The sequence below is a fragment of the Chelon labrosus genome (assembly GCF_963514085.1).
Source record: "Chelon labrosus genome assembly, chromosome: 4".
Taxonomy (NCBI): Eukaryota; Metazoa; Chordata; class Actinopteri; order Mugiliformes; family Mugilidae; genus Chelon; species Chelon labrosus.
Window position 1 is genome coordinate 10,865,928 of NC_140340.1, and position 17,391 is coordinate 10,883,318.

The window sequence follows — 17,391 nt, forward strand, 5'->3', positions numbered from 1 at the left end:
TTATCTGAATGTTGACCTCAGTGACTCCTTTCAGTGCTCTAACTTCTATTCACTACTAACAGTCGATGTACACAAGTCAGACCAGAGAGATACATAAACATGGCCCTCTCATTGACATACACCGATCAGCCACATCATTAAAACCACTGACAGGAGAAGTAAATAACATTGACCATCTTGTGACAACACAATGTTCCACTGAGAAACTTTTGGACCTGCCTTTCATTCACGTGGATGTTACTTAGACATGTGCCACCCACCTAGACCAGACCAGGCCCCCCCACCCCATAGCAATGACACTCCTTGATGGCAGCCGCCATCCCCAGCAGGATGCAGCCTGACACAGGCACCCACACAAAAACGGTTTAGGAACAACTCAAAAAACATGAAAAACAGCACAAGGTGTTGACCTGGCCTCCAAATTCACTAGATCCCAAACTGATCAAGTATCTGTGGGATGATACACAGAGGTCCCTCCCTTCAACCCATAGGACCCAAAGGCCCCCGCTAACAACAGTGTGTTTCCAGACACCACAGGACACCCTCAGAAGGCCCATGTCATGTGATGAGTCACAACTGTTTTGGAGACACAAGGGAGACCTACACAATATTAGGAAGGTGGTCATAATGTTATATCTGATTGGTATATCTATAGCTTGTGTCTTTGTCGCAGCTTATTGGGGCAAAAAAAGAGAGAGAGAGAGACAAACACAGATATACTCAATAAGTCAGTGAGCTGGTTGAAAGAGGGCAAGCGAGAAGATCTTGTAGACCTGATTTATAGCCTCTTTAACCCTCGCCCACTCAGGTGTGGTACATCTCTGATAAGAGCTCAGCTCTGTCTCGCAGCTACCTGGGAAGGAGGGAGGAGAAACACATCCATCCCTCACTACGCAGAGATGAAAGCAAACACAACCACACCCTGCAACCAAATTAAGAGAAAAATCTTTTAAATGCGTACTATTAAAAACCTTTTAATGGACATATTTTAACGTAATTTACAAAAAAAAAATAAAAAATACATTCTTCTTTATTCAGGTTTGCATGCTGGTGGTAAATATGGTTTTGTTTTGTTGCTTTTAGGGACATTTAATAGGTGCTCCACATCCCTACTCTACAGAAGGTTAGATCCCTGCAATCTCCTCGATTAGTGATGTATATAAAAAAACAAAAAAAAAAAAACTAAATTTATGGCAATGACAAATCCCACGTGGCTGCAGGAGATAAATAAAGCCAAACCAGATTCTTCTTCTGCTCCTCTGTTGCCTGGTGAGCGTGAACGCGCCTGGATCCACGGGCTGCTGAGGAGAGAGAGAGAGAGAGAGCTGTCGTGAACGCGCCGGCCTGTGTGATTGTGGCAGTGTTAGTGGTGGTGTGTACGTGTATATATATATATATATATATGTGAGTGTGAGTGTGTGTGTGGGGGAGAGAGAGAGAGAGCAGGAGGGGAGACTCTGCAGTGTCTTGGCAGCTGCATTAGTGCATCTCCCACCGTCCGCGATGCCTCCACGGCCAATGCCTGCCTCCTCCTCCTCCTCCTCCTCCTCCTCCGCGTCCACTTGACAGCAGAAACCGATATGAAGTCGTCTGGAAACTGAGCCGGACGTTCACACTTGCTCGCTGTATGCCCCGGAGACGGTCCGGAGCGCTTCATTCACCCACCGAAACCGAGATTTGTTTATTTATTTTTATTTTCTCTCTTTTCTTTTTTTTTTTTTTTTTTTTTTAATGGAAAATGGCGATAGGCGAAAGGTCTCGCAGCATCGCCTGCTTGTTATCTCTCCAGATTATCCTGATTTTCAGCGGATCGTGGCCTGGAGCGGAGGGTCTCACATTCCCACAGCAATACACGTAAGTAACGTGACTGAAAACACAGGCGGGCTCCGATGGGAGACAACTTTGGGCTTGACCACTCAGCTCTGCTGTCAAGAGATACTTCAGGCACCCCGTTTTTATTTACTGCTGTTATATAATTGCACAGTGTTGGCGATGGCATCAGTGTAAATGCATTTAAGGAGCAGTCCTCTGTAAGGTGTAGTCCACACTATGACTGGGCATACATAACAGATCATTTGCAGGCGTATATCACGCTGTGATATCAGTGTTTCCACCAATCCAGACCTCATGGGTGTTTATTTACCAAGTCAGGCTTTATACCATTTAGAATTAAGAGGATCTGACCAGTGTTGTATCCTCCTCATAACCATATGATGAGTTATAGCCTTGATTTGGTTCCCTGCACACAGATAGCCGTAGATCTCCTGGCTGATTGCCTCATCTCAGATTCAGGTTCATGTCTTTCCCGTGCAGTGAGAGATGGGCTCGGATGGTGAGATGCTTTAAATGCAAGTGGAGTTATACTGTAGGTGATCTTAACTTAATTAGTTAAGATAGTTGGAGCATTTTCATGCAGCATTAAGTCTGTGCAGTATGAAACTGCCCCCCCCTGCTGTTTTTGTGCTCCAGATTTTTCCACACTGCCTTTGCAAAAACAATTTTGTGAAACACTCGCCTTTCCTACAGCAAGTAGAGCAACACTGCTGCATTAGAAGCACCTCATCCCGGGGTGGTGGTACAGTATGTGGCAAAAAAGGAGGAAATGTGTGGCGTTACCGCTTGAAGACACACCAGAATGAGCATTTTCTTGTTTCTTTAATCAACCTCGCGCTTAGTCCTCCATCCTTAACCTTTAACCCGTTGCTGTTAAGTACAGCTGGCACTTAACTTCAGTTATCCGGGCCCACCTCCAGGCTCTGCAACCGGGCTGCTCTGGAGGGAGGAACAGGCCAGATGGTCCGCTCATCTTCGGGGCACACGCTGAAGCATTTCTGGCCAATCGCGACTGGAGATCTGTGGTGTATTTACCAATTAGAGAAGGGGTCTGTAAATCAGGGTGGTGCGGGAGCGCGGCGTATGTGTGTGTTTCATGATGAATTGGGTTATTTCAAGTAGGGTATAGCCGCTGCTTTCTCCTCCTCCTCCTCCTTCTCCTCCTCCTCCTCCTTTCTGCTGAATTTTCTGCTGAGTGCTCTGAAACAGCTACATAGCCTCGTGCCCTGGGTCCCTTCATGTACGCTAAATGAAGCAGAATCGCCACGCTGAAGAACAGAATCTCTTTCCAATTAAGAATTAATACTGCAGCAGTGAGGATTTATCCCCCTTCTCGTTCTCTCGACTCATCCTTCTCACTCCCACCCTTTTTGTCCCTGCCTCGATAGATGGGTAGATGAATAGATGAATAGGAGGATAGATGAATAGATAGATCAAATCCAGGAAGTGTGACATCTTTGACACTGGAGGCTGCTGAGTTTTCCTGCTGCTTTCCTTTTTTTATTATTTCATTACCAATTAACCTGTGAGATTCTTGTTTTATTAATCCAGTCTCAAACTGGGAACCGAGCCCATGACCTTCATCAAACAACAATCGAATAATAGATCAAACATCTGCTCCTAGAATGACTGTCAATTTTCACCTTAGCGGCATTTATTCTAGCAAAACAACAGTAGCGGACGTGGAACATTTACTCAAGTACACTGCTTAGGTACCAATTCCAGGTACTTGTGCTGTTCTCAAATAATAATACTACCTTTTATTTTTATTTCATAGGTTCCAATACATTTTAGAGGGAAATATTGCATATGTACTGTACATGACACTTTGAATGGGGCTGTTTTGCAAAAGGTGTAGCCTTTACTTTTGCCACTTTACTGTAGTTGGGTGGGCTTTGCTGCTAAGGCTCATTTGCTGTTATTTAATTTTAATATTTCTTCAGAGCACACTGTTCTTCACCTCTGCAGAAAGTGGAGTACAAAATGCAACAGATATGGATTTGTAACAGGTGGCGCTCCCCTCATCAGTCAAATCCCACGTCTGACAGAGCTGAAGGTCACTGCCAGCGCTGTAGAGCTCTGTGTCTTGTGTGTCTTTGTGTTTGGTAAACTTTTAGAATTAGTTTGCCAAGCCACACAAAAGAAAATACGGGTTTAATGTTCAAACTAATATCGTGTCTAAATCATTTCTGTCAAAATAAGATCTATTTGAATTGGGAAGACACAAGGCTCAAGGGAGAAGTTTGACCGGCTGGATTAATTGTATAGTCATATTATCCATATAGTCCGTACAATTTTGGAATATTTTATATATACACCAATCAGGCATAACATTATGACCACTGTTGGTAGAAATTAAGGGCATTGAGCGTCTTGTGCTGGTAAATTTTTGGACCTGGCATTCATTCGTGTGGATGTTACTTAGACATGTAGCACCCACTTAGACTAGACCAGGCACCCCCACTTCATAGCAATGACACTCCTTGATGGACACATAAATGCTTTAGGAACAACTCAAAAAAACGTGAAGAACAGCACAAGGTGTTGACCTGGCCTCTAAATTCACTAGATCCCAAACTGATCGATTATCTGTGGGATGATCCACAGAGGCCCCTCCCCTCAACCCACAGGACCCAAAGACCCCCCACTAACAACATCCTGTTGTCAGACACCACAGGACACCCTCAGAAGGCCCATGTCCATTCTCTGATGAGTCACAACTGTTTTGGAGGCACAAGGGAGACCTACACAATATTAGGAAGGTGGTCATAATGCTATGGCTGATCTGTGTTTTTAAATTGTACTTATACTACTATATATATGATATAAAACAGTGAGGAGCAGCACATGCTGACTGCAGTGGCAATTTTTACTTCCTAAATGTCAGCCCAACAGAATGGATAGATTCACTCCCACCTGTTTTGTCCCTACCTAGATGGATGGATAGATGGATAGATAGAGGTAGAGGGAGAGAGAGAGGTTCCTCCTATGGATCTGCCACTCCACCCTCTCTCTCTCTCTCTCTCTCTCTCTCTCTCTCTCTCTCTCTCTCCCTCTCTCTCTCTCTGTTATAAGTGAATATGGGTCACATCCTCACAGAGTTTGTGAGTATAGCAGGTAACACAGTAGAGGCGCAAGTGTCAGCCTCTTCATCGCAGCACAGCTGTAGATTTCTGAGGTCCCACTGGGCTCGAGAGTAAAGGAAATGGAGCGCACAGTAAAAAAAAAAATAAATAAAAAAAAAACTTCAGATTGTTCTTCATCTGCACTCACTCACTGAATTGAAGCTGCTCTGCAGTTCAGTGGGCTACAGTCATTTAAGAAACCTGATTCCTGCCACGTAAAGCCTATTTTCTTATTCAACAAGCTTGTTGACTTCAAGGCTGAGAGAGCATTGAATTTAACTTAAGGTGATGGAGGACCACAGATTAATGTGAACCCTTTTGGCCTATATGATTCATTTGTATTTTAAAGATTAAAGATGACATTGAAGTTTTGATGGCAAAGCTTGAATAAATGTAGAATTCAGTGCTTGTGGGATCAGGAAGCAGTGAGTTTGATGAAGGATCCACCGAGGGCCCCTGTGCAGTGATCTGTACACCAGATCTACAAACCAACAAATCATGAATGAAATCCTATTTGAAACTGACTTGTCAACACTCACTGGTTTGGTTTTTGAGGTTTCGCATTTAAAAAGGGTGAGGAAGCCACACATGCATTACGGATTAATTTCTTTCAGTGAGTGAAGGTCAACATTCAAGTGTATTTTTATTTTTTTTTCTGTAGCAATTTTAAACCATATGGAGTGCAGACGGAGGACGTAAGTTAATGAAGCATCAATAGCATCTAACACTGATGCTGCACAGTCTGACAGAGATTGCAAACAGGATTTTGTGTATAACGAGCCTGCAAGATCGTTGTTACCACATGGTCTATAGGAGCCTTTAAAAATAAACAGCTACACAGTCATCCTCATGGATTATAGTGGTTGATTGGGATGAGTGAATGCATAAAGCCATGCAGCTTTTTTAAATTGCTGTTGTTTTTTTATTTTGCGTAGGTCTCTTATTCATGTCGTATAATACTTGTATAAATGAAATCAGATTTGATGCCACTTGATCAGCCAGTCTGGGTTGCTTTAAGAGCGGCAGCTTTCCCAATAACACACTGACCTATAAAAACCTAATGGAGAATTAAGACCAATAGGTGCCGCAATATACTGTGAGATAGGTTTATCAGAAAAAAAATAGGATAAAAATAGGATGTATTTAATCTTAAATGGGATTTACAGGGATGGTCGTAATGTTGCAGTTAAAAAAAACAAATTGCTTGCAGTACATCTTCATTTCCACTCTGGTCCTCTATCTCTGCATGTTCCAGAAACCCAGAAGCACACTACTTAAAAAAAAAAAGAGGAGAGTGAGAAGTATGCTGCTGTACACAGACCAGGCTATTCATCACCAGGTCTAAAAGCGTTTCATCCCTTTCCGTTCTGCCGGAATCAAAAGAGCTGCGTCTTTCTGTGGACGTGGACAGTTGAGTGAGAGACTTGTGGCTCGTCTGACAGCAGAAACAAGCCCGACGAGGCTTTAATCTCTGATTCTGTCTCGTAACTCTGCCGGGGGAGCTGTCTGACTGATAATGAATCGACTCACCGGGCACTTACAGGATCCAGGGTGATTTTCTGGGCGTTAAGATTTATTTCTAGGGTTGAAGTGATTTAGGTAGGAAGCTCAAATAAACCTTTCGTTAATCCAGTCCGGCTGCACTGCGCTGCAGGATCACCTGTTCTGTTCGGGAGGGAAGTAAGGCAGTGAACAAAGGGAGACATATGCCAGTATAGAAACTGCACCTCTCTCCGAGCTACAAATTCTTCTTGCTGCAGGATGCCAGTTTTATTCTGATAGGCTGTGTAGGATTGTGTGTGCCGCTTTGAAATTGCAGCTCGGGATGCGATTTTGCTACGGCATGTATTATTTATAACGCATTTCTGAAGAAGACAAACAGAGCACACAGGCTGCACTTTATTTATAAGGCTGATTAGAGTCAAATGACCAGATGAGTAAAGGAAGTGCGATGGCGTATATTTGATTCAGAAACACAATCCAAAAAAATATTCCACAGAGACGATCATGCACATCTGTTGTTTAGTAGAACAATAGACCTCTCAGTATTTTTTTCTTCTACATGGATTTATTTAAGATGAGATATCAAAACCACCCATGTACCTTTTAACCTTGAGAAGAATCTAGTCAAATCAGAGTGGTGGCAAATTCAAAATTATCCATCATCGGAAAGTAGGCAAAAAATTCACCTAGAACACAAAAGTGAAAGACATTATAATTTAATTTTCATCCATTTCCAAAAGGATCTTGTGTTCAACGTCATCCAGAAATATTTCTCTTTCTCCAGTGGCCAGAAAAAGAACATTTTGACATTATTCTTTAAGCTATTCTTCTATAGTTCTCACTACCAGCAGCCAAATATGCATGTTTCCTGTCCCCTGTAGGATTTATTTCGGCGTCTTGCTGAAACGCACCATGAAAGTTGAAATTAAAATTCTTCTCTTACTGCCAGCTTTTTAACAGTAACAGTTGCCAGTCTTATGGACTAATGTGGAGTGTTTCATGTCCGTCCATTTAAGCCATTAAACTCCCTCACAACTGTCTTAATAACCTCCCAACTTGCCTCAGCGCATCACATCTAAAACAAACGTCACCCATTTCACATAATGTAAGCCATTAGCAGTGCCGTTGCAGCCCTTCGCCTTTTGACTGCTGGTGTTTACAAAAATAGCTGCTACATTTCCACCTTAGAGCCACTGCACCGTTCACTCAAAAGGGGCACCCTTCATTAACACCCCGTGGAGGCAGTGTAATGTCTTCTGCGCTCTCAGTTAAAAAACGTACCCTGGTGATGGGATGAGGGTTATCTTGTGTTACAAAATCGGGACATCTGAACAAATCTGAACAATGAGAGAGAAAGAGAGAGAGAGAGAGGCTCGGTTGAATGGTGGGTGACAGTTTATCTCAGGTTTGATCTTTAAAAGAGGGACTGGTAAAAACTGTGACGCCATTAGATGTTTTGTTCACATTCACTAAAAAGCCAAGAACCCAAACTTTTTACTCTGTCTCTTGAACAGTGCTGGCATTTCTCCCTCACTGACCGCAGCGGCCGTTCATTGCTGTCGATATTACCGCCGATATTGATACAACACGGCCGCTCTGTTTCACTATCCTCGTAGTAAATCACTCATTTTCTAGTGTTCGTCATGCATTTTATTTATAGCAGCACTGTACTGTGTGAATAATGCCTTGTAAAGCTACATCATGGATGGGTTAGGTGCCATTTGTTGTACGTATACGTTTGATCACCCCTCCCACCACCAAGTGCCACTTCATTTAAAGGTCGTGCAGCATTCAAGAAGGTCAGACTTGATCGGCTCCGTTGTTCGGTGGTGCACTCAGTCAACATACAGTATATGAAAAAAAAAAGATTTTCAGTCAAAATAAATTGAACGTGGGTTAGTACGTGTTCCAACAAGCCCTCCACAGTTAACAGCTATTTTTGTCACTGGTTAATTGTGTGAAATACACACACACACACACACACACACACAGAGTGTCTTTTTCATCTGTTTTGTGCTGCGTGACAGTCATCCTCTGATGTTTATCCACAGGATAATGCACTGGGCCAGACGTATCGAGCAGGAGTTTGACAGAGTCTTTCAGCAAATCACTGGAGCTCAGCAGCTGAAAGGGGTGAGTGCGTGCTCCGCCGTCTTACTCATCGTATAGCCGCATACACTCAACAAGGTTGGCGCTGAACACACGGGTCAGGACAGCCGTGAATCCATTCAGGAGCTGAAGCTAAATAGCTGCATAAAACGGGAAAACAATTACAGCCTGCCTCCTAGAAACCGCTTTGTTTCTTTCCTCTTTACGATTTTCCAGGCGTCCTTGCAGAGCCATGAACGACAAATAACACAATGTTTTTGTTTTCCCGGGGCAGGCATAAAACTCTCTCTAATAGCTTTTATATTCAGCAGTTTTCAGAATCTATGCTCTCTTTCTTAGATGCAGGAGCCAAATTTTGCTGGCACTCGGCGTACTGTTTGCAGTAATTATCGATCTTGCACAGACTGTATTATTCCCTATGAATCCAAAGCTGCTCGAGTAGAGGAGATCTTTTCAAAAAAGAAGTCCTCTGGACTTCCGTGACCTGGAAGACATAGAAGCTACACTGACTTATTGGCTCCTACGAAGCAAAAAAGAAGAGTGAACAAACGCCCACAGTGGCTAGATTTAGAGTATCGAGTATAATGCGTCATGAAGCCACAAGATTAATAATAACAACATTAATCAAGACTAATTTCATGAGCTGATTATGTAATGCCAGTTATTATGTGTTAATAGTTGAACTGTCATCGGATTCTTAATCGGAAGTGATAACACAGCCAGGTCTAGTGCTTTTTTACATCATATACATTAAGGTAATCTAATTTCTGACTGTCTGCAGGAGCCTTGTTTCTGAGCTGGCACAGGCTGTAAATTAATTTCCAACTAAAAACTAGTTTCTGGAGTTTCTCTGCAACAAGACATTGTTTCTAAGAAAAAAGCTGGTGAAAAAAAAAATCAATGCGTTTCTCTCTGTCTCAGTATTTCACTGTTTCCCCGGCCGTCAATAAATCTCAGCTCTGAGTCTGTTTGATTCCATCTGCAGACGTGTTAATGTCAGGAAACGTGTTCCAAATTGTAATTAAAATATTATTTTTTTTAAAAAAAGGCGATATGCAATTCACCAAAGTAGTTGTTTTTGTTTTTTTTAGCAAATATTACTCGCGCAGTGCAGCTCTCAGATTTATTGACTGTGAGTTAATGATCACCAGGAACTAAAATGTCTGGCCATGCAGGTAACAGTGTGACTCATTCTAGATCAATGGATGTTTTTATGAGATTTGTTGACACTGTGGAAAATGCAGAATAACACTGTGGTTGTCGTTTAAATGCACATTTTCAGTGTTGTGGTTGAAATCCAGAGAGAAATTAAAATTTTCTTCATTACACTGGAGAATTTAATCAAGAAACTAACCAGGAGATTTATCAGTCAGGAAACAATTTCTATTAATTGTTTGTTGCAGGCCTAAAACGATCAAAATAGTCTTAATAGCAAATTAGTCTGCTATTAAAAAAAACAAGAACGATACTGAATACCACTAGATAACCAATAAACAACCAAATCTATCGAGGTTTTAGATTTGTCTAATGAACCAGCTGTATGTAAATGTTTGATTCTGCCTTTTTCATGTGATTATTCACAGAGATCTGGTTTCTCGTGTGTCCGTTTTTGGGAACGCAACATGCCGTGTGCCCCGGCATGTTTTAGAGATTATTTCTAATCCTCGGTGTAACAGGTGACTAGGCGAGGTTGTCCCTGATAAGGTGAATGCCAAAAAACAGGACCAAAGATCATCTGCAGGGGGCAAGAGAGCCCTGCTCTGGGAAGATGTGTGGGGGCGTTCCCTCAGCAGAGAGCTGCGGCACGTGTCCTCTCTGTTTGCGTCGCAGCTGAGCAGATGGTCAGCCTGCAGTAATGCCTTGATGTGAGACTCGCTTGTTCATTCAATCCTCATTAATCCCTCCATGCTTCTGAAACACTCTGGAGCTGTCAAAGAAATTGTCCTTTGTGCGGTTTTCTCTTGTCGAGGAAACAAGTGTAATTCAAATGAATTTTCAGTTGCTTTACCAATGAAGAGCCATTATTTTACATTTTCAGATAACAGTGACGGCCTCTGTGATGCAGATGGACCCGTAACGATTCTGCCACTTGCTGCAGCCATGTACGTTTTGGATTAGATCCTAATGCACTTCAGTTTTGCATTTTTCTTATCCCAAAGAAACAATCATCTGCAATGGTAGAGCTGCTAAAGAGCCCTCAAAGACCCCCTGTATAGTTCATTGAATTAACAAGGCTAAGAGTCTACATACATACTAGCAGCTTGGTGAGCTAAATGCTAATGTCGCTATGCCAACATGCTTCTAGGAGTGATGCTAGCATGCTGTGACATGCCAGATTCTTCTTTTCAGTGTGTCGGCATATACTGGCATTTGTTAATTAGCTCTAAAAACAACGTTGCATGTGTTATTATATTGAATGAAGTATCTCACCAAACAGATGTGTGCACTGGTTCTCTTAGCAACACACCTGTACATAATTGACGAGACATTTCTTTCAGTTTGCAAATCTAACCGCCAAGAAGTTAATCCTCTGGTAACCACGAATGTCAAATGTTTATTAGCTTCTCTACTTCACATCCACCCACAGTGACCCAGTTCTTCGCTGAACTATCCTGTTCATTACTGCATGTTCCCATCTGTACAGTGGGGGCCAATAAAGCATCTGGTCAGCACGTTACTTGAGGGATGTCTTGAAGTTTCGGGAAGTCATCTGAGTCCGGTGACCTCGAAACCGGCAAGACAGAGCACAACAGGGACCTACTGTGAAAACCGTGCTCATCTGACGTTGACAAATCTCCAGCGTGTAATAAAATCTGAAAAGATGTTCGCGTATATTGCAGATAAAATCGTGCATATCATAAAAGTTATTTGCACACAACAGAATCGTCTCAGTTTTACCAAACGAAACTTAAAGCACCTGATACTTAATGTAGAAATATCAGCGGTAAATCCTGAATGTCGGACCATCAAGAGCAACAATTACGGTGTAAAGTGTGTTTGTAATGTCCCAGATGAATAATACATGCAGATTTCTTAAGTACTCCGCATTTTCCAGTAGTTTTTATTTTTTTATCCTGTAAAATATTTAAAAAGCTTCATTTACGCTCAGTTGGCTTCTGCAGTTGAGATGTTACTTGATCTAAGCGTCAAGTTTTATGCTTTCCCTCCTGTGTAATTCCCACGCGTCTCCGGGTGACCCACAAAGTTGGTCTGGTGTAAGAAATCATAAGACATTCATTGTGAGGTTGTAGCGCGGCCGTGTTCCAGGTTCCTCTGAAGTCAACTGTGATGTATTTTCTATGCGCGCTCTAATTTAAACTTTGTGATAGAAGAACATTATGAAAATCCTCTGGGTGAATGTGGTTCTTTCAGTTAGCAGTAAGCTTTAGACATCTGGAGAATAGCAAGCTGGAGTGTATCACATTGTCAGCAGCATAAATTCAGGTTGGATAGATAACCTCTTAACATTTCTACTGAAATTACTTTATTGTAGTTTTACTGGATGTCTTTTGTCTGTTTTTTCCGATTGGTTTGGCAATCTTACTGTCTCCAAAAACAACAGATTCTCACAGGAGTCCTGTTAAAGAGGCCAGTAATATTTCAGGGGCAAGCCAGGCCCAGCTCGGGGGTTACCGACAACAGACGAGTTCTGAGGAGGGTTAATGCCGTAGCACAGGGTCACGACAAACCACTCGGGGGAGTTTGAACTGCTGCCACTCAAACATCGTTCCAGGGTTCCTGGCTGGAACACAAAAATAAAACGCATGCTTGACGTCCTTCATACCAACGGCAGTAAAATGACTGAATGGCTACAGCACTTAGTTTACAGTACACACACACTGTACTTAATTTTGTATATTTATTAGTATTTATGTAGTCTCCATTCCTTGCAATGTGGTGTGCATAAGTTGTTTGTCAGTGTATCCTGTATATGGAACACTAATTTATACTGTTAGGACAATAAAAGAAGTTTGAAAAGATGGACGCAGCCACTTGGTCTGAAAAGTGAAGCCGGCGTGAAAGTGGTTTAAAGTCCAAGATCCAGCAAAAAATCTCTTACAGACTCACGTTCAAAATGGGCAACTTGACGTGTCTGTTCTGGAGGGACTGACGAAACCATTCTCAGGTTCTCAATCAGTCCTTCTTGTCCAAATATGGTCACTTCTGGTTCAACAACAACAAAAAACAAGATGGTAACAGCCACCGATCAGCCACAACATTATGACCACCTTCCTAATATTGTGTAGGTCTCCCTTGTGCCTCCAAAACAGTTGTGACTCATCAGAGACTGGACATGGGCCTTCTGAGGGTGTCCTGTGGTGTCTGGTAACAGAATGTTGTTAGTGGGGGCCTTTGGGTCCTATGGGTTGAAGGGAGGGACCTCTGTGGATCATCCCACAGATACTTGATCAGTTTGGGATCTGGTGAATTTGGAGGCCAGGTCAACACCTTCTGCTGTTCTTCATGTTTTTTTTAGTTGTTCCTAAACCGTTTTTTGTGTGTGTGCCTGTGTCAGGCTGCATCCTGCTGGGAATGGCTGCTGCCATCAAGGAGTGTCATTGCTATGGGGTGGGGGTGTCTGGTCTGGTAACATCCACAGGTCCAAATGTTTCCCAGCAGAACCATGAACTGTCACAAGATGGTCAATGGTAATTCACTTCAACCGATCAGTGGTCATAATGTTGTGGCTGATCACTGTATATGTAGCATTTAAGCGTGCCGTCTCAAGCTTTCAAAAACTGTTTTCTTCTTGTGTGAAAAGTGAATAGTTTAATATGAATAGATGGCACTAGGTGACTTTTTGGAACAAAACTCCAGAAACTTGATTCTTCCAGATTCAGCACACATGGCTCATGAATACATTTGCATGAAAGGAGCCTTTTCAGATTTGGACTGAACACACAAACGGATAACAGAAACTGACTGTTCCCTCGTGTTCTGATTATTTAATCATGAACATTCATTAGCTTCACTTTATTCGTCTCTGTTTGCCTTTAGAAATTTTCATGTTGTTGGGATGTTGGGACTCAAACGCGTCAGTCTCTTCGGTTTCATTAAATCATTTGAAATGTTAGAATCTTAAAACACTAAATAACACCACACAGATACAGCCCATAGCGGTCAACTGCACTAATGGATGCGCAGATTATTGCAAAGTCAGCTTTTAGATAATTGTCCGGAGAAAAGACATGATGGCAGCAGGAATGGACCCGGCGGCTGTTGTTGCCCTTATCTTTTTAACATTGCCCATTAAAAATTTACAGATATACAATGAAGAAAGACGACGGTTCAGTCTGGTCAGAAATCAGCCTCGGAAGATCGTGGAGAAGGTGGCTTTGGATATAGAGAAACTCCTGGCTAAGAAGCGCAAAGCACTTGATGTAAGTACATGTTTACTTATTCTTCTTGGGTTTTTTAACCGTAAGTGAAATTTGTTTTCCTTCCTGCTCATGAAATGATCTCTCTCAGGACAACATAGTGAAGCATCGAAGTCCTTCTGATTTAAAGTCAGAATTAATATGAATATATGCAAAAAATAACAGAACACTACACATCTGCTAGCTCTGCAGGCGGCCTATCGGATGAGATTCTGATTTGTTTCATTATCGTAAATGTTCAGAGGAGTTTGCTGACAAAACAAAAGCTTCTTGCAACATTTGCATTAAAGTTTATTACTTCATTACTTTCTGACAGCAAAAGCTCAGCTGCAAGTAACAGAAAATATATTCAGAAGATGGTTCAGTGTCTGATTTTTAGCAGTTTAATGGGTACTTAAACCTAACAACAACATCTTAAACCTAAAATCAACAAAAATATAAACATATGATTGACAGCTTTTCTAAAACCGACGGTTCCCATGTGGTGAAAAACACAGAATAATTTCTAGTTCAAAGGAATCAGCCGTGCGGTCTCTGCGTCCTACTTCCACTGTGTTGTTTGCTCTTGATCAGAGATCCTCGTACTTGTTTCTCTAATGCGACTGTTTCTCTGTTTGCAGAGGTTAGCCAGTGAAGCAGAGCGGCTCCAGCGAGAGCATCCATGGCAGGATGGGATCAAGGTAAAAACTTAAAAGCTGATTTTACATTATGCATTTGTAAATTGTGCATGCACTACTGTCAGTTTTACTCGATTGCAGTTCCATTTGCCATCATATATATTTTTTAAATATTCTTATTAACTATATTAAGCCTTTGACCATTTTTTTTTTCTTTATCTATTCGTTCTTTATCTGTCATTGCTGGCTTTCTCTGACTTAAGAGGACTTCAAATTAATGTAACCTCGAGTAACTGAACGATTCCTTGCACGTCGTTAACTTGAAACTTTTGATTAAAAAGAATTCCCATCAGATTAGGATATCTCCGAGCGCTGTGCCTGTAGACGGGGCGACCTGAGAAAGAAAGAACGTTTGCACCAGTCAGCTGTGCACGTCTCCCGGGGCTCGGCCGGCCCGAAGCAGACGGCTGAGTGCACTCGGCCGTGCGGTTCCGTTGAGTCCTACACACACTGGCTTTCCACTTTTCCACTCGGTCTGTTTCATTTGCCCGACAAAATGAGACGGGGTTAACCTCATCCTCTCACATGGCCTCTCGCACGCTTCTCTGAGGCTCTGAATCCCCCTGTCATTTTAACCGCCTGCACTGGTGGTTTTTGCACGTTTTAGCCCATTCACTAAAAACCGTGCAGACTTTACAATACTGAGTCAATACTGACTAAATTTCAACAATCATATTTTACTCTTTTTGTATGAAAATGTACCCAAGGTTTCCAGAGTGAAGCAACTCCTTCGTGTCGTGTCTAAATTCTGATGGTCTAATATTTAAATATTGATTTGACTCTCTCTTTATCTAAATAAATCACATTAACATGCATGCACTGTATTGATGATAAACTGCAAATATAAGTCTCTATAACTGTAAGCAGGTAGTTTGTTTAATTTTATACTTTTTTATACTATTTTGGGAAATCTTCTGACTAGAGTAAAATAATTACGAAGCGAATTACGGCTCTTTCAACACAACCTGATGTTATGGCTGCACTCCTTCACAAGCTTGCTGTTTTTTCTATTTCTGTGAAGGTTGTCTGTTGCCCGTGCTTTGAATTATATATTTTTTTTAGTTGCAAATGTTGTGTTTTTTGTGCATCTAAATGCTGCTGCATTTTTTAATTTTGGCTCATGTCGCTGCCTACCAATATCTTGCATGTGAGGCGTTTAGGGAACACTTAGCTGCTGAGCAGAATTACCTGGGTTACACTCTTCGCTTTTAAAACCCACAACAAATTGCACGGCCTTGGGCCACTCTCCCCCACAATAGACCACCTCCAGTAGATTTTCAGCCTGTGACAAACACACTACAGTGAAATAGTTCAGTTCCGTTTATTTGGACCTAGAACCATTGAAAATAATCAGATTGTTTTTTGGGAACTTATCTTAACCTGGCTTTAACAAACCCCCACCAGCACATTCAGAGAACCAGCATGAAGGATGTAGTTTAATTTAGTGTTGAGAGCTCCTTTCAAAGTGTGTTGTGAATCTACAGCTTCTACTCAGATGAAAAAAATGCATAAAGTTCCTCTCTAGAGTCAGCGTTTGGTTTGTCCATTCTGAGCTACCGTACGATCATGATGGCGCAACATGGTCATCAAACACAGTGTTTCATTATTAAAAGTGATTATGCACTATAATGAAATCGTATTTGTGTGTGCTATCTGCAGTTTCTGCCAACAGATCCTCCTAAATCCTGCACTCTGCTCCTTTGAAGCTCAGTTATTCATATTTTATATTTCCTGCAAATCACTGCTACCGGGCAGAAATACTCTGGAACATAGCCCATCACAAAACCACAAACTGTCACTGTAACTCTTTGTGATTTATTTTTTTTACAAATGTTATTATCTGGAGCTTCGTATTTGGTGGACAGCGAGGAGAGTGATATCAGCCTTCTCATTTACATCTCAGCAAAAAACAAGAAGCGTTACACAACATGACGAATAAGTCACCCCTCTCTCCTGAATAATACATAAGGTTGAGGGTGCAGTATGATGAAAGAGAAGCTGATCCAAGCGAAGATCTGAGACAAAACATTATAGAGTAAAATCGAAACATTTCCTCTTTCATCAAAGATGAGGCAGGTGAATCATTCTCAGCGGCTGCTGCCAGACTCAGATCTGAGGAAGCTCCCAGGACACGTTAACGTGGCGGATGAGCTACGTCACTTCTTTGCACTAGTAGCTGGATGATTTCAGAGCTATACTCTGTTGCAGAGATATGTATTAGTAACAGCTAGGTGACGAACCGCAGATGGAGAGAGTGGTCAGGTTTAGTTGAATTGTAATACTGGCTCATTGGAGAAAACATTTGGTAATCAGAACAGGACAAAAATAGGAACATATCCAGCTCCAAGTAGATGTCACGTGTGTTCTGAAGTATGTTAGGTTTCTTCAGAAACTAAGACTAACAGATGGCGATGCTCTGCACAAGCCTTACAGGCTGTCTACTGATTCATAATGTGACATTACTGAGCAGAAAACAGTACTGAACAATGGGAAACATTTGGTGGCTGCAGCTTTACAAATGGGAGGATTTGCTTTTTTCCATTTTAATTACAAACTGAAACATTTGTGCTTCTTGGCTGTTGTTATAAATAAAATATGCAATTTAGAAACAACCACCGTTAAAGTGAGGTTTATGCATCAACCTATTGGTTGACAGTATCTTCTGACGATCAGCACAGTAGTCCTGGTTCCTGAGCATTTATGACTGGTTGTAACTCTTATTTTATGCGACGCAACTCAAGCAAAATGTGTTTGTGACCCACTCTT

At 41.8% G+C, this 17,391-nt stretch overlaps 1 protein-coding gene across 1 annotated transcript in view; it reads left to right on the top strand.

Moving 5' to 3' along the window:
• Window positions 1-1,738: 1,738 nt before the first annotated feature.
• The window catches only part of LOC311486939 (voltage-dependent calcium channel subunit alpha-2/delta-2-like), a gene marked incomplete at its 5' end in the record, with an annotated part of 30,737 nt that continues 15,084 nt past the window's right edge, over window positions 1,739-17,391 (top strand). The window contains 4 exons of the mRNA XM_084542964.1: window positions 1,739-1,854; window positions 8,513-8,594; window positions 13,835-13,951; window positions 14,569-14,628. Coding sequence (XP_084399090.1) covers window positions 1,739-1,854; window positions 8,513-8,594; window positions 13,835-13,951; window positions 14,569-14,628 — 375 coding nt within the window. The remainder of the gene's footprint in view (window positions 1,855-8,512; window positions 8,595-13,834; window positions 13,952-14,568; window positions 14,629-17,391) is intronic.